The sequence below is a fragment of the Quercus robur genome, chromosome 1 (assembly GCF_932294415.1).
Source record: "Quercus robur chromosome 1, dhQueRobu3.1, whole genome shotgun sequence".
Classification (NCBI taxonomy): Eukaryota; Viridiplantae; Streptophyta; class Magnoliopsida; order Fagales; family Fagaceae; genus Quercus; species Quercus robur.
In genome coordinates, this window is record NC_065534.1 from 53338540 (window position 1) to 53365047 (window position 26508).

A 26508-nucleotide genomic window follows, 5' to 3' on the forward strand; every position below is an offset into this window, starting at 1 on the left:
GATATGCAGCATTATATAGGCTCTACTGCTTCACTGATGATTCATTATGACCTATCAGGTGGTGATTCATTATGACCTAATAGATAATCTCTTTGTGAATAGTTTATTTAATTGAAACTGAAAATTTTTTTGTTGAAAGTATGGTAGAAAAAAAGCTAAAAGCCTGTTGAATAGTACAATGAAACTTATAAATAGTATTAAAAAGAAAGCCAAAAACTCAAATAGGTTAAAGTTGGATTACACCCCAAAAAGGCTCTTAAGAGTTCTATGGAGATATACATTTAGCCACAATTTGCACATTGGTCCACAAGTGTATTGGATACCATCACTTTGGGAACCATCACTAGTACTGGACGGGATATAACTTATATAGGATATAAGGCAAACTTTTTCTCTCTTTGCATGGACAGGATATGAAGATCACAAGTTTACAAATCCTAAAGTCCTTTATGGCTAAAAACTCAATTGCAAACACTTTTAATAAGCACAAATAGGTTTGGACAATTTGTAAGACCAGGCTTTTTATATGTGCTTCAAAAATTAATTGAAGACTGGCACAAGTCAATTAGTCTTTCTTGCCATTTTTCCCTTCACCACCTTTCAAGAACCGCAAGAACCAATAAGCAGAAGACTTCGGGTGCCGAGAGAGCCCGTTTTTGTAATCAACATAAACCAAACCAAAACGCTTGGTATAACCTTGAGCCCACTCAAAGTTGTCTAGTAATGACCATGCAAAATATCCTCTGACATCTACTCCATCCCTGTCCAAGAAATCCAATAAACAAAATTGATTTTATAACACATTTGTTTGACCAATACAAAAAGGCATAAGAGAGTCTCTGTCTAGACAAGTAGTGTAAGATGAAAGCTAACTTCATAAAGGCCAATTTGTATTTATCTCTGGTAAAACAAAAACGAACTAGAGCCAGCCAGTGAACCTATTTTGTGTAATGTAGTTGATAAAAGTTCTTACAAATCTGTACGTGTATTTAGATACCTACAAGAGTTTTTTGGGTTGTTTGGTTCCTGTTTCTAAAAATAAAATTCACGAAAACAGAAAACAGTGCAAAAATGTGCTACCGAACACATTTTCCAAGTAATGGTTTTGAAAACAGCCACTTTTCACAGAAAATCAAAATGATATTTCTTTTTGTTCCTTGTTTTGTTTTGTTTTCAGTTTTAAGGAAAAAAAAAAAATCATTGTAACAATAACATAATGTTCCTGAGTTTCCTTTTTATTCTCTATAAAATGTTTTCTCTTTTATGAAAATACAACCAAACAGGCATTTTGCTTACCTAATTTCAATTTCTAAATAGTGAGTATTTTCATTGCAATATCAAAATTCAAATGGCAATTAGTGGCCAAACTTCTTCTAGCCCACACCCCCTTATTTATTTATTTATTCGAGCATGTAATGGTAGCACAGATTCAAAATTTAGGATTAATCAGTTGACTACTTAGCTCTGATAAAATAAAGATGAATGGTGATGCACATAGACAAACATTGGCATAATTAGCAGGCATCAAATAATTGGCTTAGTGCACAATTTAACAAGTACTTGCAAGTGAAGAATATGAATGAACCAGTTTATTATTTGACAGGAATTGAAACAGAATATGATATAATGAAGTAACTCAACTTGATTGCCTGAGCAACAGCAGCAAGGTATCTTTTGAAGTAAACAACTCTCAATTTGTCATCGAGCATCTCATGAAGTGGAGAAGTTTCATTATCTTCATCATCCATACCTGTATGTGTTGTGGAAAAAAGGTTCAGAGAAAGTGAAAGAAGAGCACTTTAGCATAATTGAAAATATCCTTCAGCACTATTATCTGAGGGACACCTAACATGGATGCATTAAGTAATTTTCCACCAATAAATAGAGATCTTATCAACCCAAAATATTTCTTGATCATATCTTAATTTATAGAAGTGAGTGTTTAAGGTTCTATTATTCTGTACCAGCCAAATTGGAAAAGCAAGGTCACCTAGAAATATCCAATTAGCAACTATGCGTGCATCTATAAGAGTTCTACAAAGAAAATCTATTGAAAATATAAACCGTTTTTCTTCTGATGGTAAATGTGAAAATCTATTGAAAATATAAACCGTTTTTCTTCTGATGGTAAATGTCCACGTTATACCATTCTCAGTCACGTATATTGGAGGATTATTGTATCTCTGTGCTATGTAATTGAGAACCTTCCGAATGCCCCAAGGAACAACATAAAGCCATTCCGATGCTGCCTGCCACATAAAATCTTTCAGCAGACCAGAGACAATCTAAAGATATATGCATGCTCATAAACACTGCAAGGTCTGTATCTGCGAACAAGAGAGAGAGGAATCATACCTTCTCACCAATTTTCTCACCCCCTTCCCATTCAACTGTTGATAAAGCAAGAACATTAGACATCAACATAAGTTTTTCTATGAAATACTAAGATCTCAAAAAAAATAATATGAGTATGAAATACTAGGTAGTATCAACGTTTACCAATTCTCTCCATCTCTTGGGCTTTATAGAAATCACCTTCTTCAGGGCTATCTGGTACATGAGCAATAAACCTTGATGTATAGTGATTCAGACCAACAAAGTCGATTGAGTTCCTAAGCAAATCCTTTTCTTCCTCTGAAAATTTGGGAAGCCGATCTCCAAGCCTTTCTTGCATAACGTCAGGATAGTCTCCATAGTATATTGGATGCAGATACCTGTTCCAGCATTAATTGAAGCTAGTTAATAATCTGAAGGGCAAGAAGAATGGATCTTTGAATGATCGAAATATATTCCAAGACAAACATACAAAGCATAACTGAGAGCAACTGGTGAAACCCAGTCTAATATAACTTACCATTGTTTTAAAATTTTGCTAATCTCATGCCAAAAGAATCCAACTGGTGAAACTCAGATATTCTATAATTATTTTCTGTATAATTTCCTATATATTAAAAGGGTTAAACCAGACCAGAGCTTGGTTTTATTTTATTTTATTATTATTATTTTTAAATAAAAGAATTACAATGTCTACACCTATGAACATTAGATGGTACATTTTGTGGAGTATTCCACAAAATTTATCATTAAATATGTTTGTTATTTATATATAAAACTGAGATAAATGGCATTTGTAGTATGATGTATGACAGACATGCAATAATCTCAAACATACATACTAATTTGCATATCTACATTTTGTATTCCTCATGGTTGATCTTGTCATTTCAACCAATTTACTTAAATTGACATTGAAGAGTTTGAAGAGTCATTTTTAGCAAACTAATCCTTTCTTATATAACTCGTCCCAGTCCCTCCCCAAAGTAACTGTTTAACATTGCAAGTCCAGTGATTTACAATACAATACATGAAACTAATAATTATTGAAGTGATCCAACAAAGTTGTGAGGATCTCATAGGTTTATTGACTTAAGCAGGCTTTATTCATCAAGCACATTATTAGTCTGATGCACAAATGCCAGCTTTTTTTTTTTTTTAGAGAGAGAGAGAGAGAGAGAGAGAGAGATGGAAAGTGGTCATTGTTTCATACTACAATCCCATAAATTGATTTAGAATTTACATAAATATTGCTATTTAGGTAATTAAAAAGAACAAGACCCAAAGTTTTCTTAGGAGATCCAAGTTAGTATATTTGGATAAGGAAATAATGTTTCATTTCATATAAAAATTAAAACCATAAAATTAAACCAAAAGTTTTAGTTAATGCAAATTAATGAAAAGAACTTCCCATAAATTGTGGTTTCTTATTGGTGCAAACATAAGCATCCTATGTATTTTCAATTAAGATGCAACATCACCAAGAAACTAAATGATAAGAGTTTAACTGTAAAATTGATCAAAAGGGAAGTACCATCCAAGCTGAAAATCAAGACGTCTTGCTGCAGCAGTTTTATCTTCATTTTTTTCTGAATTAGCCTCTGCCCACTCACAGTCTAGCACCAAGCCTACTTGTCCCCCTTGCTTGTCCTGGAATAAATACAAGGATTGCAAGAGCAAAAAATGGATGTTATTCTTCTAATGATTAAAGAGCACAAATGGCAATTTTATTGATGACCAGAAAAACAGTAACTATACAGGCAACTTATGAAATTCAATATATGATGGAACTTTGGAAAGACAAAATCATTTGTCTTCTACATTGTAACACTGTGGTCTGGGTACTCTTGGTGTTTACAATGGAGATGTCTAGGGTTTTAATTCCCTTACCCCCAACCATAAAATTAAAAAAAGAAAAAAAAGCACTGGGTCTTGGAACGTATTAAAGCACAGCCAATATAACCAAACAAAGAGAGTGACAACAGAAGTATATTTAGCAAGCCTAGTTTTTGTTCCATCCTGACATCGTTTAAATATGGTCTCTGATGCTTATTCTCTCACATCAATGCTATTTTAGTCAGTCTTTGCTGAGACTCTTTGTAAAGGATGATACAGAAAATACTTTTACTCAGTAAAGATATAATGACTATTACATTAATTACCCAGCAAAGATGCATCCTTTAATAATATGAGGTTCCAGGTCAATGGTAAATGCCATATGACCTTGGTCTATGATATTAGCCATAGGTGCATAGGTGAGAGACGAGGAGATGCCTCCATTTAATATATATATATATATATATATATATATTTGATTAGTAATAAAGATTTATTGATATAAAAAATGAGAATCCCAAGTACATTGGGAGTATACAGGGGTGTACAAATCAAATACAAAAATTACATAAATCAAGTAAATCCAAAGTTGAAGAAAAGGAATGGTCTCCACACTGACAACCAGTCCAATAAGGTTCTAAAAAACGAATAACTTGAGATCAAACATAGAACACTCACTATCTTCAAAGCACCTACTATTTCTTTCCTTCCCAATACACCACACCAACGATCCATATATATCCATTATGATGGTGACCAAATCGACCTTGCCAGCAAGCAAGAAGCTCAACAGCAGACTTTGGCATAACCCAACTTATTCCAAATAAACCAAAAACCATAGCCTCCATTTAATATATACTAACCACAAATATCTCCAGGGTGATACTTTAGGCAGCTTTAATCACTTCTAATTTGTTATGAATTTATTCACATTCTTCTCAATAGGCAGTAAAACTGAGCAGATGAGGACAAAAGTTTGGAAACCATTAGAAGTAATAACCCGTAATGTCTGTAATCCTGGATGGTGCAAAAACAAAAAAAACTACTTAAGTTTTCTTGGCATAATATATTAATTGTTATGATTTACAGAACATAATGACAAACCTTGATTCTTTTTTGACAAGTAACAAAAAATTTTATTAATAAAAACAAAACTAAATACACCAGGGGTGTACTCAGAGAGAATTACAATCAAACTCTAAAAATTACAATGCTCAAGAGAAGACAAAGCTTGATAAAGAGAAACGCCAAGCAGACTAAGTTCTAAAACCACACCGTCCTTATTTAGAAGACAAAGTTCTCAATCACTAATACATAATTGAACAGCATACCTTATACTTGCTTCTGTATATTGAAACAGCTGCTGCATGGGCCAAGATCTGGTGGTGCGCAGCCAAATATGGTTCTATTGAAGAACCTTGACATCTTCCAGGAGCAAATCCCCCCACATCATATCCATTCACAGCAGTTTGAAGGGGCTCATTAATTGTAATCCAGATTTTTACTCTATCACCAAAACTTGCAAAGCAAGTGTCTGCATAGATTGCAAAATATTTTCTGAATGCCAAACATGAAAACCAGATTTATTGTTAATAGAAATGAAACAAAAGGAATAAAAAGCAATCCAATAAATGTATGGGTAATATATATATATATATATGTATGTATGTATGTATGCACATGTGTATGTACATTATTTGGTACTAAGTTTCCTGAAACTCATTAATGCCATTGCTAATATTAAATCTTTTACATGATTCTCCCTCCCTCCATGTACTATAAAGAATAAGACTTAGGAAATTTTTATCCAACTATATTTTCTGGGGAAAAAAGAGAAGCAGAACAAAAGAAAATAGAAAAAGAAATCAAATAAATTGGTTTCTCACGTCCTGTGGCTCACCGATAGTTATTAGGCATAACTACTTCCTTGTGCATAAATCAAAGAAGACCACATTTGCCATTATTTAGACTATGAAAAGAAAAGTGTCCATTCAATACTTGATTAGTTGCATGTGGCACGTTAAGCATCTCTTTCACAAAGATAAGATAATTGTAGTTTATATTCCCTATGCATAACAAATTTTTACTTTATTTCCTAGGTTTTTTAGTATGCCTACTAAATTTATCATATCCCCTTTAAAGCGTCATGTTTCTGTAGCTGTAAGATGTTTTCCCAAGCAAGCATAAAAAAGCAGAAATGTTCCCATTTCTAGATGGTAGCATCTTCCCTTAAGCCAGAAATTTTAACCACAATGATTTTCAGCTTCTCTGAGCTTGACATGTATCAAAGACAAGTCAGAAGTGATCTAGTCACCCTCTACATTAGGCCAGCCAACCAACCAACCCCTACTCTTAAGGACTGTCAACCAGTCACCTTCTACTCCTAAGCCAAAACAACCAGCCACCATTTCTGAACCCTTAGGGCAGTCAGGCAGCCCCTTATTTTGACTTCTTAATAGCCTACCTAGATGTAACTGTTATCTAGGTTATTCCCTAGTAGTTAAAGATTATAAATAGACTTGTTATGTAAGAGTAGAATCAGTTTTTGATGTAACTTTTAACTCAGTTTCAGACCTGGACAGAGATTCTGTTTCTCTAGTCATTTTCTCTGTAATTCCAGCTTTGATTCTTAATTTTAATGCAATTCTAATTCAAGTTCTCAATTATTTGATCTTGATTTCCATCATTTGGTATCAGAGCACAGATCTGGTCCTCTTTTTCCCTACTAATTAGATCATTTGAGTCCTAGATTTCCTTGTGTTTCTTCTTTTTCTCCCTTCATTCAAGATACTAGAATTCAGATTTAGGTTCCTTGTGCCAATCAAATCTGTCTTGCTGCTGCAAATATCACAGATTTGATCACTTGTGCTGTTGCAGCTATTTACAATTTTTTTCAAAGATTGTGAAGCTTTTAATGGCCCAAAGAAGGAGAGGTGGAATAAGGGGGAATCTTATGGATGTTGGGGAAGGAGTTGAAGCTAACCTTCATGTGGGGAGGAATGGTGGACAGAATCAAAATATAGAGAGAGGTGATGAGATTGCTGAATTAAGGAGACAAGTTGCGTCACATATGGAGGTGGTGCAGTGTATGCAGCCTCCTCATGAGGCTACCGATGAGTCTGATGACTCTCATTCTCATTTTGAGAACCCTTTTGGAGTTCCTCCAAGGGGTAGGCCTTTTGTGGAAAGAAATGAGCCAAGGCTTGACTATAACTTCAAGGTTGAAATTCCAGAATTTCATGGGAGTCTCAAACTGGAAGACTTTGTAGATTGGCTTAACACCGTTGAGAGGGTGTTTGATTATTATGAAGTCATGGATGAAAAGAAAGTGAAGCTAGTTACTATTCGCCTTAAAGGGAGAGCTTCTGCTTGGTGGGAACAATTGCAAATTTCTTGCCAAAGAAGTGGTAAAGTCAAGATCAAGAGTTGGGAGAAGATGAAGAAAAAGCTCTGTGAGCAATTTTTTCCTTTCAACTACACCCAATCATTCTACAAAGACCTACACAACCTTAAGCAAGAAGGAAGTGTAGAGGAATATATAGAGGCATTTCACCAACTTGTAGTAAGGGCAGATTTGAATGAAAGTGAAGAACAAATGTTGCAAGGTACTTGAGTGGATTTAAGCCATCCATCCAAGATGTCCTTAGCCTTCAATCATTGTGAAACGTGTCGGAAGCCTACAACCGGGCTTTACTGGTGGAGAAGCAACAAACTAGGCCAGCTTTAAGGTCTGGACAGTGGGGTTCCAGGTCTGGTTAGGGGATTTCTGATCAATATAAGGTTGGGAATTCAAGTACAAATGGGTGAGGAGAAACCTCTGGGGTTGGTCAGCAACCAGCAAGTCCTAAATCTGCTATTACAGCCCCAAAACAGTCCCAAACAGCCACTGTTGGCTGGGGTAGACAGCAACAAGTGGGTACTTTCAAATGTTTCAAGTGTAGAGAGCCGTGCATAGATCTTCGGATTGTAGGAAGAAGGCTATTACGTTGGAGGAAGTAAAAGAGCTTGAACATGAAGATGGAGAACCCTTTTTTTTTTTTTTTTGAGAAGTAAAAATGTTATATATACGAATGGCTACTCTATGCATGAAAAACCTAGAGCAAACCCAGAAAATATAAGAAGGAAACAAAGAAAAAGCAAAAAAGAAAACCAATCCACAAATTAATTACAAAGAGAAAGAGAGCTAATGAAAGAAGGGAGAGAATCACTAGTCGTGAGTCCCCAAGCCCGAGACCAATCAAAAAGAGTCCCACTAAAAGAAGCAAGCATCTGATCACCGGAGCTATTCAAATCCTCAAAAGTCCGCCGATTCCGTTCCTTTCAAATACACCAAAAGATGCACAACGGAACTAAATTCCATATCTGAGACGAGTGTTTCCCCAACCAATTCCACCAGCCAAAAGCAAATCTGGGATCGAACTAGTTACAACCCAAGACAGGCCAAAAGTTATAAAGACAAAGCTCCATAACCGATAAGCCATCTCACAATGAAGAAGTAAATGATCTACCGACTCTCCACAATGTCTACACATAATGCACCAGTCCACAAAAACCAGTCTCCTCAATCTTAGATTATCACCCGTTAGGATTTTATTCCAAGCTACACACCAAACAAAAAAGGAAACTCGCCTAGGGGCCTTTACTTTCCAAATAGCTTTCCAAGGAAAAACAATTGAAGGAGAATTCCTTAATTTGTTATAATATGACCGAATATCAAAATCCCCATTAAATTTCAACTTCCATCTCATCCGGTCTCCCACATCCATTGGAGAACCCATTTTTAATCAACCTTCAAATGAGGTTGGTGGTGATTTTGAAGAAGAAGAGGGCTTGACACTTGTGATGAGGAAGACTCTTCTTGATCCTAAATTCAAATCCAAAGAAGATTGGTTGAGAACCAATATTTTTTATACAGCTTGCAGCATTGGAAGAAGAGTTTGTAGTATGATCATTGATGGGGGAAGTTGTGAAAATGTGGACTCTCAAGAGGTGGTTGATAAGTAGAAGCTTTTTTTTGATAAGTAATAAGGATTTATTGATAACGAAAAGAGAGAGACACCCAAGTACACAGGAAGTATACAGGGGTGTACATATCAAATACAGAAATTACATAAATCAAGAAAATCCAAAAAAGAAGAAAAATGATGGTTTCTCCATACTGAGAAGCAGTCCAGTAAGGTTCTGAAAAAAAGAAGCTTGAGATCAGGCATAGAATGCTCATTGTTTTCATATGGTTGATAAGTTGAAGCTTGCCACTCAAGATCACCCATATCCTTACAAACTCTATTGGTTCAAGAAGGGTAATGAGGTGAAAGTAACGAAGTCTTGCTTGGTGCCATTTTCTATCCAGAAGAAATATTTTGATGAAGCTTGGTGTGACGTAGTACCAATGGATGTGTGTCATATCCTTCTTGGAAGACCTTGGCAATTTGATCACCAAATGATGCATGATGGGAAGAAGAACACCTATACCTTAAGCAAAGATAATCCACAATTTAATTTGCTGCCAATGAAGGAAAAGGTGACTTCTAAATCCTCTACAACCTCTTTACTAGCTTCTAAAAACTTCATTCAAGAAAGTCGAGATAGTGGTTACATTTTGGCATTAATTCCAGTCAACACAGTGGCTAGAATTGATGTTCCTAGTGCTGTCACTGAGTTATTACAACAATATGGTGACGTTTTTCCCCATGAGTTACCTCCCGACTTACCTCCTCTGCGAGACATTCAACATGCCATTGATTTGGTATCGAGAGCACCTCTTCCAAACAAACCAGCATATCGTATGGCTCCAAAGGGAAAGGAAGAGTTGCAAAAACAAGTTCAAGAGCTTCTTGATATAGGCTCCATTCAGGTTAGTATTATTTGTGCAGTACCCACTCTCTTAACTCCTAAGAAAGAAGGCTCTTGGAGGATGTGTGTGGATAGTAGAGCTATCAACAAGATCACAATCAAGTATCATTTTCCGATTCCTAGATTGGATGACATGCTAGATTGCTTGGTGGGTTCAAAGATGTTTTCCAAGATTGATTTGCGAAGTGGGTATCATCAAATTAGAATTCACCTAGGAGATGAATGGAAGATGGCCTTCAAGACACATCATGGATTATTTGAATGGCTTGTTATGCCATTGGTTTGACAAATGCACCTATCACTTTCATGAGGGTGATGACATAAATGTTGCAACCTCTGTTAGGGATTTGTGTTGTGGAGTGTTTTGATGATATTTTGGTGTATAGCTGCTGTTTGGAGGATCACTTGGCGCATTTGTAGCTTGTGCTCGACATTTTGACGAGAGAAAAGTTTCATGGTAATATGAAAAGGTGTAGCTTTGGGATGGATCAAGTGGTGTTTTTGGGGTATGTTGTGTCTTCCAAAGGAGCGTTCATGGATGAAAACAAGGTTAAGACAATTGTTGATTGGCCTACACCTTCTAGTGTGCATGAGATGAGGAGTTTCCATGGTCTTGCTACCTTTTATAGAAGGTTAGCGATTTCGGGGAAAATGGGCTTTTGCTCTTATTTTAATAAAAAAAAAAAAAAAAAAATCTAGCACAATGTCCTTGTTTTGAAACTATTAAGCACCGTGTCCCTGTTTTGAAACTCAATTTAACAAAATCGAGTTACAGGTGGAATTTGGCTTTAAAAAAGTCGAGTTCTATGCATATTTTGCCACTTAATGTCGAGTTTCACTTTAAACTTTACATATAACTCGATTTTGAGGACATCAAGTTTTATACAGAACTCGATTTTGTTAAAATCGAGTTTCAAAAATAGGTACATTCTGCTAAATAGTTTCAAAATAGGAACATTGTGCTAGATTTTTTAAAAAATAAGGGCAAAAGCCCATTTTCCCCAGCAATTTCAGCACCATTGCAGCACCTCTCACCAATTGTCTCAAACAAAAGTCCTTGTTTGGATTGTTGAAGCCCAAGAAAGCTTCCAACTTTTAAAGAGGAAGTTAACCGAAGCTCCTATCCTTGCCTTGCCCAATTTTGACAAGATATTTGAGCTTAATTGTGATGCATCAGGAGTTGGAATTGGTGTGTCCTTAGCCAAGAAGGACAGCCCATAGCATTCTTTAGTAAGAAGTTGAACGAAGCAAAACTTAGGTATTCTACCTACGACAAGGAATTCTATGCTATTGTTCAAGCCATCAAGCATTGGAGTTACTATTTGGTCTACAAAGAGTTCATTCTACACACCGATCATGAGGCTTTGAAATATCTCAATAGCCAATCGAATGTGAATAAAAGGCATGCTAAGTGGGTAAGCTTTTTGCAGCAATTCACTTTCTCATTGAAACATCAATTGGAAATTCTCAACAAAGTGGCTGATGGGTTGAGTAGGAGGACTAATTTCTTGGTGGAAATGCAAACTAAGGTCGCTGGTTTTGAAGTTCTCAAGGAGAATTACCAAGATGACCCACATTTTGGTAATCTATACCAACAATTGCAACAGGGACCGCAACCTGCCAGGTCTGACTTTTGGTTGAACGATGGATTTCTTTTCAAAGGGCTGAAATTATGTTTGCCTAAATGTTCTCTAAGAGAGTTGATGATTGTTGAACAACATAATTTGGGGCATTTTGGCAAATCAAAGACCCTAGAATCCCTTAAACAAGACTACTTTTGGCCAGGAATGACTAAAGATGTTGAGCGGCATGTTCAAAGGTGCTAAGTTTGTCAAAAAGGAATCAGTACAGCCACTAATGCAGGTCTGTATTTACCTCTTCCAGTGCCTAATAAACCATGGGAATGTATTAGTATGGATTTTGTTCTTGGCCTTCCACCTACACAATGAAAGAATGATTCAATCATGGTGGTAGTGGATTGTTTCTCCAAGATGGCGCACTTCATCCCATGCAAGAAGACTTCGGATGCTTTCAATGTGGCTGTTTTATTTTTCAAAGAAGTCTAGAAGCTTCATGGTGTGCCCCTCTCTATTGTTTCCGACAAGGATGCTAAATTTCTTGCTCATTTTTTGGTGAACTCTATGGCACAAGATAGGAACTGAATTGAGCTTTAGCACTTCTTTTCACCCTCAAACGGATGGTCAAACTAAAGTTATCAACCGGAGTCTTAGAAATCTCTTAAGATGCTTGATTGATGAAAATACAAGGAATTGGGAAAGTATCCTTCCTTTGGCTGAATTTGCTTACAACTGTTCTCTTAATCGGGCTATTAACACATCTCTTTTTGAAGTTGTGTATGGGAATAAACCTTTGAGTGTCTTAGATTTGGCACCCTTGCCACTTTCTAAGAGGGAGAATATAAGAGCAACAAAAATCCATGCACAAGTCAAGGAGAGAATTGAACATTCCAATACTAACTACAAGGCTGTTGCTGATATTCATCGAAGGAGATTAATTTTCAAGGAAGGGGACCTCATATGGGTGATTTTAACTAAGGGAAGGTGTCCTCAAGGCTCCTATTCCAAGTTGGGAGCAAGGAAAGTAGGTGACGCAGGACAACCAGAATAAAATTGAAACAACAATAAAATAAATGGATATGACCTAGGAGTCAGCACCAAGCGAGGAAACTACTAGGAGGCAGCATCTAGGGTAGACCTGAAGTCAGCATCAGACCAAAGAAAGACCAAACGGCCATTGTTTTCATTCATCAAAATATCAACTATCTCCTCAAGGAGTACAATAGGTTGCTTATAAAAGATTGCTAAACCCTAGTTCTAATTGGCTAGGAAACCCTAATTGCCTTATTACAAAAATAACTTTGCTTCCCAAATTAAAATACTAATAGCCTAATAAACTACTAGGACCTAAAACATAAAAATACAATTGACTTGCAAACATAAATTATATTTTTTTTTGATAGGTAATAACAAATTTATTGATAATAAAAGTACAATGGATTTACAATAGTAAATTCATTGCACTGATAAAAATACAAACCAATCAAAAAGAAAGACTAGCAGAATTAAGAAAATCAAACAAAGAATGACAATGCGTAAACCCCCAAATACGAGACCATTCAAACAAAGTCCTAAGCAGCAAAGACTTCACACAATCTACAAGTCTCTTAGTTTCCTCAAAAGTTTGGGCATTGCGCGCCTTCCAAATTAACCACATAAGACATGCTGGAACCATATTCCACACATTTGAAGTGTGACTCCCTAACCAATTCCACCATGCAGAGAGAAGAGAAACAACGTTCTTCGGCATCACCCACTGAACCCCAAACAAATGAAGGACTTCACTCCACAAGGTATGAGCATGCTTACAATGGATCAATAAGTGATCCGTAGTTTTCTCTTCACATCGACAAAGGCAGCACCAATTAACCAAGAGGTAAATGCTTCTTAACAAGGTTGTCTATAGTAAGAATCCCACCCCTAGCAGCTGTCCATAAAAAGAAAGCCACCCTTTTAGGGACCTTAACACACCATATGCTCTTCCAAGGAAAAGACACCAACGGGGCTGCTAGCAATGAGAAATAGAAAGAGCGCACATCAAAAACACCACTATGATTCAATTGCCATATCATGGTGTCATCACCCCCTCTAGGTAGCTTCGATGAGATATGCGCAAAAAAATCATAAAAGATCCCTGTCTCCCAATCCTGAAAAGCACGACGGAAACGTAAGTTCCAACTTCTACCACCCCATCCGGTGCATAGTCAACCATATCAGAAATCATAGCTGACTTATCCATAGCAATAGCAAACATAGCTGGATATAAATCCTTCAAGGCAGTAGGGCACTCCAAGGGTCATACCAAAATCTGATACGAAAACCCTCACCCGCTGCATACAACACATGACCAAAAAAGCTCTCAACCCCCTTCCTAATGTTCTTCCACATAACACATCCATGCATCCCTCTAACAACTCTAGTACACCATCCCCCATTGGCCTCCCCATATTTGGAAGCTATAACTTGCCTCCATAAATGTGTGACCTCATTCCCAAATCGCCATAGCCACTTCCCAAGCAAAGCTTGGTTAAATAGCCCAATCTTCCGGATCCCCAAGCCACCTACCTCCACGGGCCACACAACTTTCTCCCAAGCAACAAGTGAGAATTTAAAAACATCATTAGATCTCCCCCAAAGGAAATTCCTCTGAATCCTCTCTAATCTGTCCACCTCATGTTATGGAATAGTGAACAAAGATAAATAGTATGTAGGAAGACTTGATAGGGTACTCTTCAATAAAGTAAGTCTACCCCCTTTTGACAAATATAACTGCTTCCAACCTGCAAGCCTTTTTTCCATCCGTTCAATGATAGGGTTCCATATTGAGGAATTCGTATAATGTGCCCCCAAGGGCATACCCAAATAAGACATGGGTAAACAGCTTATCTTACAACATAAAATACGAGCTAAGGCATCCAAATTCCCAACCTCACCAACCGGCACAATCTCACTCTTGCCAACATTTACTTTCAGTCCTGTGATAGCTTCAAAGAAAATTAGAACCATACGAATATGTAATAATTGTTCCTCGGATGCATCACAAAAGAGAATAGTATCATCAGCAAACAAAAGGTGAGAGATTTGCAAACCACCACTTGCATTGGGACTTGCTTGGAAACCACTGACAAAGCCTCCATCTTCTGTCCTTTTCAACAATCTACTCAACACCTCCATTACCAATAAGAATAGGAGTGGAGATAAAGGATCCCCTTGGCGAAGACCACAAGAACTGCCAAAGAAACCAGCTGGAGACCCATTAACAAGCACTGAAAAACGGGCAGTAGAAATACACATCTTCATCCATCTCCCCCACTTCTCCCCAAAACCCATCCTCTCCATAAGGTAAAATAAGGCACTCCAACTCACATGATCATAAGCTTTCTCAATATCCAATTTAATAATCACACCCGAAACACCACTCTTTAATCTACTATCCAAGCATTCATTTGCGATTAGAACAGAGTCAAGAATTTGTCTTCCCCCAACAAAAGAATTTTGGGAATTAGAAATAAGTTTATCCAAAACACAACGAAGTCTATGTGCCAAGACCTTAGAAAGTAGCTTGTACAAACTACCCACAAGGCTGATAAGGCGAAAATCTCTAATATTGACTGCACTAAGCTTCTTGGGTATTAAACACAAAAATGTGGCATTGAGAGATTTTTCAAAGATACATTCTTTGTGGAAGTCTGCAAAAAAAGCCAAGATCTCCTTCTCAAGAACACACCAGCATTTTTGGAAGAAAGCCATAGTAAAGCCATCTGGACCAGGGGCCTTATCACCCTTAGCCTCCCGAAGGGCTGCAATGATCTCCTCCTTCTCAAACTCCCTTTCTAAAGTAACCCTATCAGTTTCATCCAAATTTGCAAACTCTAAACCATCAATAGTGGGCCGCCAAGATTCGGTCTCCTGGTACAAAGACTTGTAAAAACCCACCACTTGATCCTGAATGGTAGACTCATCCTCATACAAAATGCCCTCAACCTCCACAGCTCTCATATCATTTGTACGTCTATGAGAATTAGCAAGCCTATGAAAAAACCCAGTATTATTATCCCCTTCTTTTAAGTACAGAGCCTTCGATTTCTGCCTCCAAGAAATCTCCTCCAAAGAAGCTAAATACTCAATTTCAGCCTTTATCTCAAGTCTTCTTGCACTATCTACTGATGACAAAGATTGCATCCTTTCTCTCAAGTCTAAGTCCAAAAGCTCAACCAGCAAGCATTTTTTCCTAAAAGACACATCCCCAAAAACATGTTTGTTCCAATGCTTCAAGTCTCCCTTAAGAGCCTTCAATTTGCAAGCTAGAACATAATTAGGAGACCCCATAAAATGGTAACCGTTTCACCAACCTCGCACAAGATCCACAAATCCCTCCACCTTAAGCCACATATTCTCAAATTTGAAAGAAGTCTTTCCCCTCGACATTCCACCTGCCTCCACTAGAAGAGAACAATGGTCCGAAGTCACTCGGGGAAGAGGCCTTTGAGTCACATCCAAAAAGTGATCCTCCCAATCAGCGGATACCAGCACTCTATCAATTCTAGACATAGAAGGGTTCTCTGAGTCACGGAACCAAGTATACTCGCTTCCCACCAAAGGTATATCAACTAAAAAATTTCTCTCAATAAAGTCCGAGAATTTGAACATGGCTGGACTAAAAGAAGTGCAACCAAGACGCTCTGCTGGGTATCTGATGATATTAAAATCACCAAAAACACACCAAGCTGCACTCCACCTCCCTCTCACACTATCAAGTTCAGTCCACAAAAAATCCCTAAGACCATCAGCATTCGGACCATACACCCCTGTACATATCCAATAAAAACCATCTACCACACCCTTAAACAAAATAGAAACAGAAAAGCATCCAACCAGAACATCCATTTTTTTATATACCCTCGTGTCCCAAGCCAAAATAACTCCCCCTGCTGTATGAGTGGCATCCAAAGCTACCCAATCAACAAAAGGACTACTCCAAAGGCTTTTCACAACAGCAGAATTGACAGAATCCAATTTAGTTTCTTGGAAACACACTACATCACACTTCCACTCCTTGAGTAAATTCTTCACCGTATCCCTCTTTTGAGGATTGTTTAATCCTCTCACATTCCAAGATAAGATTTTCAAATTCATGGACAACTAACTGAGCCCACCCTACAGAAATTCTCAATCCCTCTGGTTTGTCGACCAGATTGCCCCTCATAGTTGACGGAAGAGACTAAATTCCTCAATTCCCTCATACCTTTTTTAGTTGAAGAGGTATTGCGGCGAAGACTACTGGTTGTAGCTTGCTTTTCCCACACTTTCTCAAGCTTTTGAAAGAAATCAATGCACTGATGCTCACATGAATCAATAGGAAATCCCACATATTTACTAAAGCCTTTAATCTTCCTCTTCACCCACACTGAAGGTTCCATATCCTCCCCCACAAGAAAATCATCCAGTGCAGCCTCTGATACTATATCCAAACCCCCATGAGGATCCCACTTAGCCAGAGGTACACAATCCAAAGCATTATCACTCTCCTCATCCTTACCTGACCCCTTGGGGTTAACCCAATCCAACAACAAAATTTCATCATCCTTAGAATCAAAACCCAGCTCAGATAGAGGAGAGAAACAATTTTTACCCAGCAGCTTGTGGTGGCAGATCATATCGGAGAGTTCAACAACCGAAAGAGACGGGGAAGCATCGGACTCAATGTTGACAGACTGCCCATTGGAGTTTAGAACAGCACCGGAGTTTGGGAAGTTGTCCGCTGCACTACTGGCGACAATCACGGTGTCACCCAAACAACCCACCTCAGCCCCGCTTGATTTATGGCCCACCGGAAGACCACCAACAACCCCAACCTCATCACCGTACCCATCAGACCTTGGAAATACTCCACCCAACTCGCCGGAACCTGGAAACACCATCAGAAACTTCTCGGCTGAGCCATGGGGGTCCGATCCTTCACTACACTGGGGTCCCGCCAAACTATTGCAGATCGAAACCTCCTCCACACACCCATTGGCCCTTGGGAGGTCCCCACCTAGCTCGTCGTTGAGCGGTGACAGCTCCGGAACCTTCTCAGCTTGTGAGCCTGAACCTTCGCCCACCTCCCACAAACTTCTTTCAGTCAACCTTTCCAGATTTTTAATAAACTCATTTTGGGCTTTAGTTGGTTTGGCCCGCTGAGCTTGATCACATGTTATTGGGCCTAACTTAGCACCTGTTGGTTTGACAAAAGTACTCCAGCGTACCTTACGTTGTGTATTCCCATCAAAGGCAGCAGTTATTTTTAATGAAAAGTGGGCCTGGGTCCATCTGCCAGAAGAGCCACGTAAGGGGCAACTATTTATGGAAGGCTTATTTGAATTTTGAAGGAAATCAAATCCCCCAAAACTCTCCTTCTAATTTAACTTCCTAGGAATATTTGGAAACTGATTCTCCTGGCATAACTTCCTTCCTGATTTCACGTCGCCATTAAGATTTTCCCAAATTTGATTCCTTGAGTTTCCGGTGGATTTTTCTAGCCCACCACCGCCAGCGACCACCTCCGTTCCCAGCCTAGATGCTGATTTTCCCAAGAAGAATTCACGTAGCTTCATTTCAAAGAAAGCCCAACCTCCCTTATTCCTCCCTTCCGGGACACACAAACAACCACTTCTTGCCCCATTATGATACTCAGAGATTTCCACAAAAAGACCACTCTTGTTTGACCTACTAGAAAACTCCAAGAGTTTATATTGCTCAAGAAACCATTTGAAAAAGTGTTTCTTGCTAAAGTCCCAACGGCATAGCTCTACTAAACAAGCAATGGTCCAATCCAACCCCGCTCTACCAACCCGGATAGAGCCACAATACCTACCCCTATTTTCAGTAATGGCATAAGCATCCATACGACCCCCATCAAAAGCCAAGAGAAATGACTTTGAATCAATACGAAAAGAAAAAGAGTGCTTCACCTCTGGTACCCCTGGTTTGGCTGAAAAAGGCTTGGGAGTGGGTTTAGGCAGGTGCTGTGAAGGCTTGGGATTTAGGGGTAAGGAGGTCTGGGTTTGGGGAGGAATAAACTGACCAAATTGAATTGGCCAAAAGAAGGGTTGTGTGAGTGGGCAAGGATAAGGGGGAAGGAATTGTTGTGGAGTAGGAAAAAAATTTTGGCCGGCAGGGGGTAGAATTGGAGGCTGGGTTGGTAGGGAAGAAGGGAGAGATGGTAGTGGTTGTGGGAGCATTTTTCAGCCACATTTAAATATTGTTTGATTAGCTTTAGTTTTTGGCTGCTCTTTCTTGTGTTTTTGGTTGTATGTTTTTGTTGTAGTTTCAATTGGCCTGCTGAATATTAAATAATAATTTTCTTTCATTTCCCGCATCATTCTCCTTTGATTGGAGAAAACTCGACCTCGAGTTTTAAAACATTGAAGGATTAGGATGTTGACAAATAACACTTGCTTCAAGTCTGAAATCATCTTAGGGAGCACAGGGAAAAGAAAAACCTTGAATTCCACCACATCAAACTCATTTGGAATAACAAAATCAATGTGTGGAATCAGTATAATCTCTTCTTGAACTGTAGGAAGCACTGTGGTTTTAACCTTTTCGACTTCACCAAGATGTAGATCTTCAAGGACTGTGGAGGGTTGATTAGAAGCACATTCAACAACTTCAACTTTCACATCATGTGCACCTTCTAACATAATACTCTCTTTAGGCAACATCTCTTCACCTTGTTGCTCTTCAATAAATTCATTTCCTTGCACGCATGTTAAAGCAACACTTGTCGAGGCATGTACGTTTGTGCCAACATTAGGCTTTGGTGTTGCTGGAGGAGTTTCCACGACCAAGATATCATCGTCAATGTTGTCTTCGATTGGGGCAGCAATAAGTTCATTGTGATCAGGTATCCTTGGTTTCCCAATTGAATCGGTTTGAGTCTTCTTTTGCTTCATCTGAGCAATCCTGTCTTGAACATTTTTCATGAGCTTTACAAATAATTCCTTTAATTCCTTGGTAGATAACTCCTTGGGAGATTGTTCAAAAGTGCGTTGAGGGAATGAAATAGGATGAGGATGAGAATTCATCATATTTGCTTCAACTTGAAAAGTACCACACTGAGATTAAGGTAGATACTTAGCTCGATTATGGTGACAAATACTCATCACAAAGGTTTTCTTTCATATCTTCCCACACACTGATGGCAGGTTCATACCTCATATAGCGGAAATATTCAAGATTCTCCCAAAACCTTTGTGCTTTACCTCTTAACTTCAACTTGGCATACCTAACCTTTTTGTTATCTGCAAAATTTGTTTGCTCAAAGAATTGCTCCATCCCATTCATCCAGTTGACAAAATGTCGTGGATAAGTTTCATAACCATCAAAATAAGGTGCTTCTAATATTACCATGATTCTCTAAAATAGTGCTTCAACAAATAGTTGGAAGTTGGAGCAAGAACCTGAGTTGCTGTGATGTTCTTTGGATAGATTGTTGGAATAGGCTTCTAAGACTATTCTCTCAAATAGTTGATGGGACTGGGCTGGTTGATAGGTTTAGATTTCGTGGGTTGGGTCTTTTTTTTTTTTTTTTTTTTGCAAAAATAATAAAATACACTGCTGCTTTAAGACACTATAGACACGGACTTAAAAGAAATTCAAACGGACTTAAAAGAAACTACAAACACGGACTTAAAAGAAACTCAAAGTACAGACTCTAAAAGGAACTCAAAGTACAGACTCTAAAAGGAACTCAAACCACGGACTAAAAAGAAAGACTACAGAAACTAAAAGAGACCGGCGATGGGCTTGCGGTGCTAGGGACCGGTGATTGTGGCGGCGCGACGACAGGGAAGACAGCGATGGCACGATACATGGAGGAGTGGTGATGATGGTGTTGGCGGCGGTGGCTGTTGGGTCGGCGGCAGCTAAGTGCTAATCTGTGGGTTTCGGCGGCTGGTGGGTCAATATCAGCGGTGGTTGGTCAAGGTTGCCGATGGGTCTCGACGTGGGTCTCTTCTCTCTTTGTGGTTGCATGGGATTTGGAGACTTGATTGTGGTTTCTAGACTAGAGGTTTCTGGTTGGCTTCAAAATCTGGGTTTTTTTTTTTTTTTTGGGTGATATTTTTTGGCTCTTTCCTACGGTGATGCTTTAACAGATCGGTGTTTGCTCTAATACCAAAACTGACACAGGACAACCAAAACAAAATTGAAACAACAATAAAATAAATGGATATGACCTAGGAGTCAGCACCTAGGTCTTGCTTGGAGTCAGCACAAAGCGGGGAAACCACTAGAAGTCAGCATCTAGGGTAGACCTGGAGTCAGCACCAGACCAAACGGCCATTGTTTTCATTCATCAAAATATTAACTCTCTCCTCAAGGAGTACAATAGTTTGCTTATAAAAGATTGTTAAACCCTAGTTCTAATTGGCTAGGAAACCCTAATTGCCTTATTACAAAAAAAAACCTTGCTTCCCAAATTAAAATACTATTAGCCTAATAAACTACTAGGACCTAAAACATAAAAATACAATTGACTTGCAAACATAAATAATATTAAATAATAATTTTCTTGCATCTCCCGCATTAGTAGGTCCATGCAAAGTGTTGACTAAAATCAATGACAATGCCTACACAATCCAACTACCCCTTCATCTAAGCATTTCTAATGCCTTCAATGTGAAGCACTTGAAGCCTTATTTTCCAGCTGAAACTTGAGGGCAAGTTTCCTTTATGGAGGGGAGTATGATGTAGTCATCCTCTACCTTAGTCCAGCCAACCAACTCCCCCTCTACTCTTAGGACTGTCAATCAGCCACTCTCTACTCCTAAGCAAAAACAACCAGCCACCATTTCTGACCGCTTCAGGCAGGCAGCCTTATTTTGACATCTTAGATCTGCCATATATCCTCATTAATTCAGCTTTGACCTATGTTGTGATAGCCTGACTAGATGTAACTATTAGCTAGCTTATTCCCTAGTAGTTAAAGATTATAAATAGACTTGTTACGTAAGAGTAGAATCAGTTTTTGATGTAACTTTTAACTTAGTTTCAGACCTGGACAGAAACTCTGTTTCTCCAGTTATTTTCTCTGTAATTCCAGCTTTGATTCTTAATTTTAATTCAATTCTAATTCAAGTTCTCAATTATTTGATCTTGATTTCCATCAAGAAGAGATATACAAATAAGAAAGCCATGATCAACAAACAAAGTGTAAATTCGGGTCAGCATGTTTATGATTTTGAATATATTTAGAACTACTGGATGCATTCAACTGAAATGATAAAAATATTAATCAACATGAAAGAAACTGTTTATATCAAGATTTCTGAAAACTAATAATTTTATTATGACAATACTTACACAATTTGCTTATTCAACCACCCTCCCATTGTCTCATGAAGATGCAAAGGAAGATCCCAATGGTACAAAGTTATGCAAGGCTGGATACCTGCAGGAACAATGCTGTCAATTACGCATTGTTGGTGCAACTAAAAGGAAATCAACTATAAATTAATACCTTTTTCAAGAAGAGCATTAATAAGATTGTTGTAGTAATTAATCCCTTCATCATTGATTTTGGTTCCTAAACCATCTGCAACGATAAGCAAACCATGGAAAAATCCATTAATCATTATAACTAAGCTCAGGCAGCACTGAAAATAAAACGCAACAATGATGAAAGCAATTTTCGTAAAACTCAACCTATATGAGGTGAAAACTAAGGCGTAATTTCACTTTACCACCCTAAATTATACCCCAACTTACCCTTTGCACCCTAAACTTTCAGAATGCACAGTTAGCATCCTAAAATATAACATGTGTTACACTCTGCACCCCATCATTAATTCTGTTGTTATCTTGGATGGAAAACCAAAGTTTAGGTTGCAAAGTGTAATTGAGAGTATAGTTTAGGGTTATAAAGTGTTATTTCTCATATGTTTTTAAGGGGTTGAGAAGAGGGGCAGTTGGGTCTTTTCACGTGATGCCATCCAAGATAACGGAAGAATTGACGGCATGGTGCAAAGTGTAACATGGGTTATAGTTTAAGGTACTAATCGTGCATTTTGAAAGTTTAGGGTGCAAATTGCAAAGTGTAATTTGTGGTATAGTTTAGGGTCGTAAAGTGTAATTTCTAATGAAAACTAATCAGCATGGTTTTTCATGTCAATATTATGGTACAGCATGAAAACCAGGGATTGGAGATGTCAAAACCACTTATTCCTAAAAGGACAAATTGAAGGGTGAATATACATAGTCATACAACTTGTCTTCATTAAGGGTCTAACATCTTTATTTCAACCATTTAAGTAATGACTGTGCCTAATAGACCAAAAGAAGGCATATATACTTTTGGAAAAAGAAATTTCAAGAAAAGCTTCATGTATTAGAAGACATGGCCCTGAACTCTACTATATATATATATATATATATGAATATAGGCATAGCATCGCCCCTTTTGTGTCAGCCTAAATAATTTTCATGCTATTATCACAAAACTATGCCTCATCTATGACAACCTGATCCAAATGTATCTTACACACACAAACAAAAAACATAAAAATGAAAAAGAAAGCACCTAGTCCATATCTATTTCATAAAATCAGAACTTATATAGCAACTGAAATAAGACATCCCCACCAGGGATTTGATGGGTATACAATCTGCATACTTCAATCATCCCCTATTCCATCTATTTTAAGTTTCATCAATACAGTTTTTATTACAATTTTTTTATATTTAAAAATAGACTTGCACATTGTGCTAATGTAAAGATATACTAAAAGAGGCCAACTTCTGCCTGAACTTCTATAACCAAGTCCTACCTGAATTCTTTGCTCAGAGATCTCAACTATAGATATCCCAAATTCTAAATGCTTTAAATTTTAGTCAACTTTTAAAGTCAGCCCATATAAGTAGAGAAAATTGACAAAATAGTTGTACTATCTTATGTGGAGATTTAATGGGCAGACTACTTGGACTGTGCTAAAGTCTTTGTTTTTGAGATCATTGTATGATTGGATGAGAGTGCTAGTACGAGTCCATTAGTCCTCTTTTTTGGATTATCTTGATTTTTTGAACTTAAGATTGTAATGACTAAACCATTGCACACTTCCTGTGTAATTAAGTGTTCTCCATTTTATTTTCACTTAAAAAAACGAAGAAAATTTACAATTAACTGCCTGTCTCAAATGCTACCACAACATTAGACCGACTCAAGTTGCGTCAAATGCATATGGATGACCCCAGTCTTACAGACTCATTTCATAATATATGAACTAAGCCTCCTGCATGCCGACTGATTGATTCTTTCTTATATTCTGGATTCCCAAATGGATATATCATGTACATAAATTCCTAATGTAATCCAAATTAGTTCAACTCTGGTTCAACTAAAACTCATACTTCTTGAGACTAAGTGCCAAGGCAGGGATATGGGAAGAAGGGAGGTAAACAACTAGATGAGGACTCAGAAGGTAGTAATAATAATTAGTATGTTCCAATCACTAATCATATGTACAACCAATATACTCTTCCTGAACAGTAATGAAAAAGTATTAATGATAAAATGCATTAAACATTGTAATAAAAGGACATACCAGGGAAGATACGAGACCATGATATGGAAAAGCGATAATATTCGAATCCCAACTTGGCTATAAGTTCAACATCTTCCTGTATATCAGTATTGAATCAAATAATCTAAACCTAATGCAACTTTAAAACAGAACATAAAAGTGATACGAATCAAATTTGTTTTCCAATATACCAAGGGAAAAGGATCAATGTCCACATACAAGAACTACACATACACAAATTCAAGTAAACTTGATGAGGCCTTAATCCAAACCAAATTTAGGTTGATTCCAAGGATCCTTTTCCAACTGGTTAGGATTAGCTAACATATATCATTGTCCTCCATTCTATCTTATTTAAAGTCACAGTTTACAACTGGGTGGGATTAGCTAACATATATCCTTGTCCTCCATTCTATCTTATTTAAGGTCACAGTTTACATCATAGTTCATATGTGTGTGTGTATATATATCACATCGATTTGGCTACTTCCATCTATGTTTGGAAATAGAAAGCTTAAACATTAGTATTGAAAAAAAATACAGAAAAACAAGCATCTAGCTAGAGATCAAACTGCTCAGTACTTCCATTTCACAATCAGGAATGCATTAAAAGGTGACGAAACATGCCAATAAAGCCAAATTGCATAATAAGAGATAAAAAATGTTTGAACAGGTGTAATGCACTGAGAAGTTTTAGATGTAGAACTGGGAAATATGCAATGTCATTTGTGAAGGATGATGATTCATATTCCTTTCTTTTTTTGATAAGTAAGAAAGATATATATATATATATATATATATATGATGATTCATATTAATAAATAACAAATTAGTGATAATAGGAAAAAATTATGGATTTTTATCTAAATCCTCTATAAATCAACAACCATTTAATGAAATACTTTATATTCACACACACACACCCAAAAAAAAAAAAAAAAAAAAGATTATGGCTTATGTGACAGATGTTTCTTCACAGTGTATGGTGTTTCTCTTAGATTTGGAATTGGGATCAACTAAGTCAAATAGCCCACAGGACACATGGTGCATCCACTTGATAACAAAGACAAATCTCAAACTAGCATAATTATGTTATAAGTATCTAAAACGGGGCTAATTACTATATAAGCACTACAAGGGCAATCAACCACAAAGGAATAAAATAACTGTGAGTCACTCAATACATTGTTACTAACCTTGTATCTATGATATTGATCCACTGCCACATCACCATTGCTTTTGTCAATGATCTTTCCTAACAAAACAAAAGGACGGACAAATAAGTTTCTAAAAATGCAGAAAATAAAATTCATCCACATCAACCCAAAACTTGTCGTGGAAAAATTTGTTATAAGCTTGTTAAAAAAAAAGAGAGAGAATTACCCTCAGTGTGTGAAAAAGCATCCCAAATACTTGGACCCCTACCACCCTCCTTGTAGGCTCCTTCCACCTACAAAAAAACAAGGAGACTGAATGATTGTTCTCTCTCTCTCTCTCTTATGTGCTATAAAACCTCCATTACATATCAAGGAAACATCACGAAGGAGAATACTGTGCATGTACTTGTGTGTTGTGTCCCCTACTTGGGAGGCTGTAACTTCTATTTCGGCTAAAAATGATGATCTTTCACCTAGGTGTCCATACCCTCCCTCATACTAGAGAAAGATGATCCTTTGAAACTTAGAGCCATATATCAAAGGTGATGTTCTTCCAAAAATTTAATTAAATGACACCAATCACTTAGATTTTGCACAATAGTATGCAACAAAAAACTATGCCAGAAAAGGCCAAAAAGAGAGCATAAGAAAAACTAAAAAGAGAGGAAGCAGCAAGCATGCCTCTCAGATATAATAGCCCATAACAACAAATAAATTCATAGAAATCACATGATACGACGAACCCAAAGAAATCAATTTGATAAAAAAAATTATGATCAATTTACACTTCTTTTTTCCGACAAGAAATCAAAACTGGTCAACCAGAAAGGCTTGGAAAATTGTAACACAAAACCCATATCGTAATTTGTAAGAAAATGGATAACAAAGCTGATTTCTTTTTGTAAAATCTACAATAAGACAGTAAAAATGAGCAAATACCCAGATCATTATTTGTCAGAATATAAATATAAACAAACGAGAAAATGTGACTGCAGAGATGATGGTAGAAGGAGAACCTGATAGGCAGAAGTGGCCACGCCAAAGAAGAAGTTTGGAGGGAAGTCACTACGAGTCACTTCCTTCTTGTTGGACTCATCACCTTCATATTCCTTCAACAACTCCTTCTTTGCCATTGTTATTGTGACTAGAACAGAGAGAGTGAGTCAGTGAGTCATGAAGAAATAAATA

General features: G+C 37.4%; 1 protein-coding gene across 1 annotated transcript; it reads right to left on the reverse strand.

The window, feature by feature from the left end:
- Positions 1–171: 171 nt before the first annotated feature.
- Positions 172–26508, reverse strand: LOC126691789 (beta-glucosidase 42-like). The gene is made up of 13 exons (XM_050386954.1): positions 26337–26508; positions 25547–25613; positions 25360–25418; positions 24185–24260; positions 22105–22179; positions 21948–22035; positions 5502–5727; positions 3869–3984; positions 2500–2714; positions 2356–2390; positions 2147–2249; positions 1642–1750; positions 172–761 (listed from the first exon to the last, which is right to left on the reverse strand). Exons 1-13 carry the CDS (start codon positions 26451–26453, stop codon positions 566–568), a joined length of 1482 nt encoding a protein of 493 aa, XP_050242911.1. The 5' UTR covers positions 26454–26508; the 3' UTR covers positions 172–565.

Excerpts from the sequence above, each read along its gene's own strand:
- LOC126691789 (XM_050386954.1), bottom strand. The coding sequence starts at position 26,453 with ATGGCAAAGAAGGAGTTGTTGAAGGAATATGAAGGTGATGAGTCCAAC. Across the intron at positions 2,250-2,355 it reads GTGAGAAAATTGGTGAGAAG|GCAGCATCGGAATGGCTTTA; the intron begins GTATGATTCCTC and ends TTTATGTGGCAG. Across the intron at positions 762-1,641 it reads GCTGTTGCTCAGGCAATCAA|GGATGGAGTAGATGTCAGAG; the intron begins GTTGAGTTACTT and ends TTTCTTGGACAG.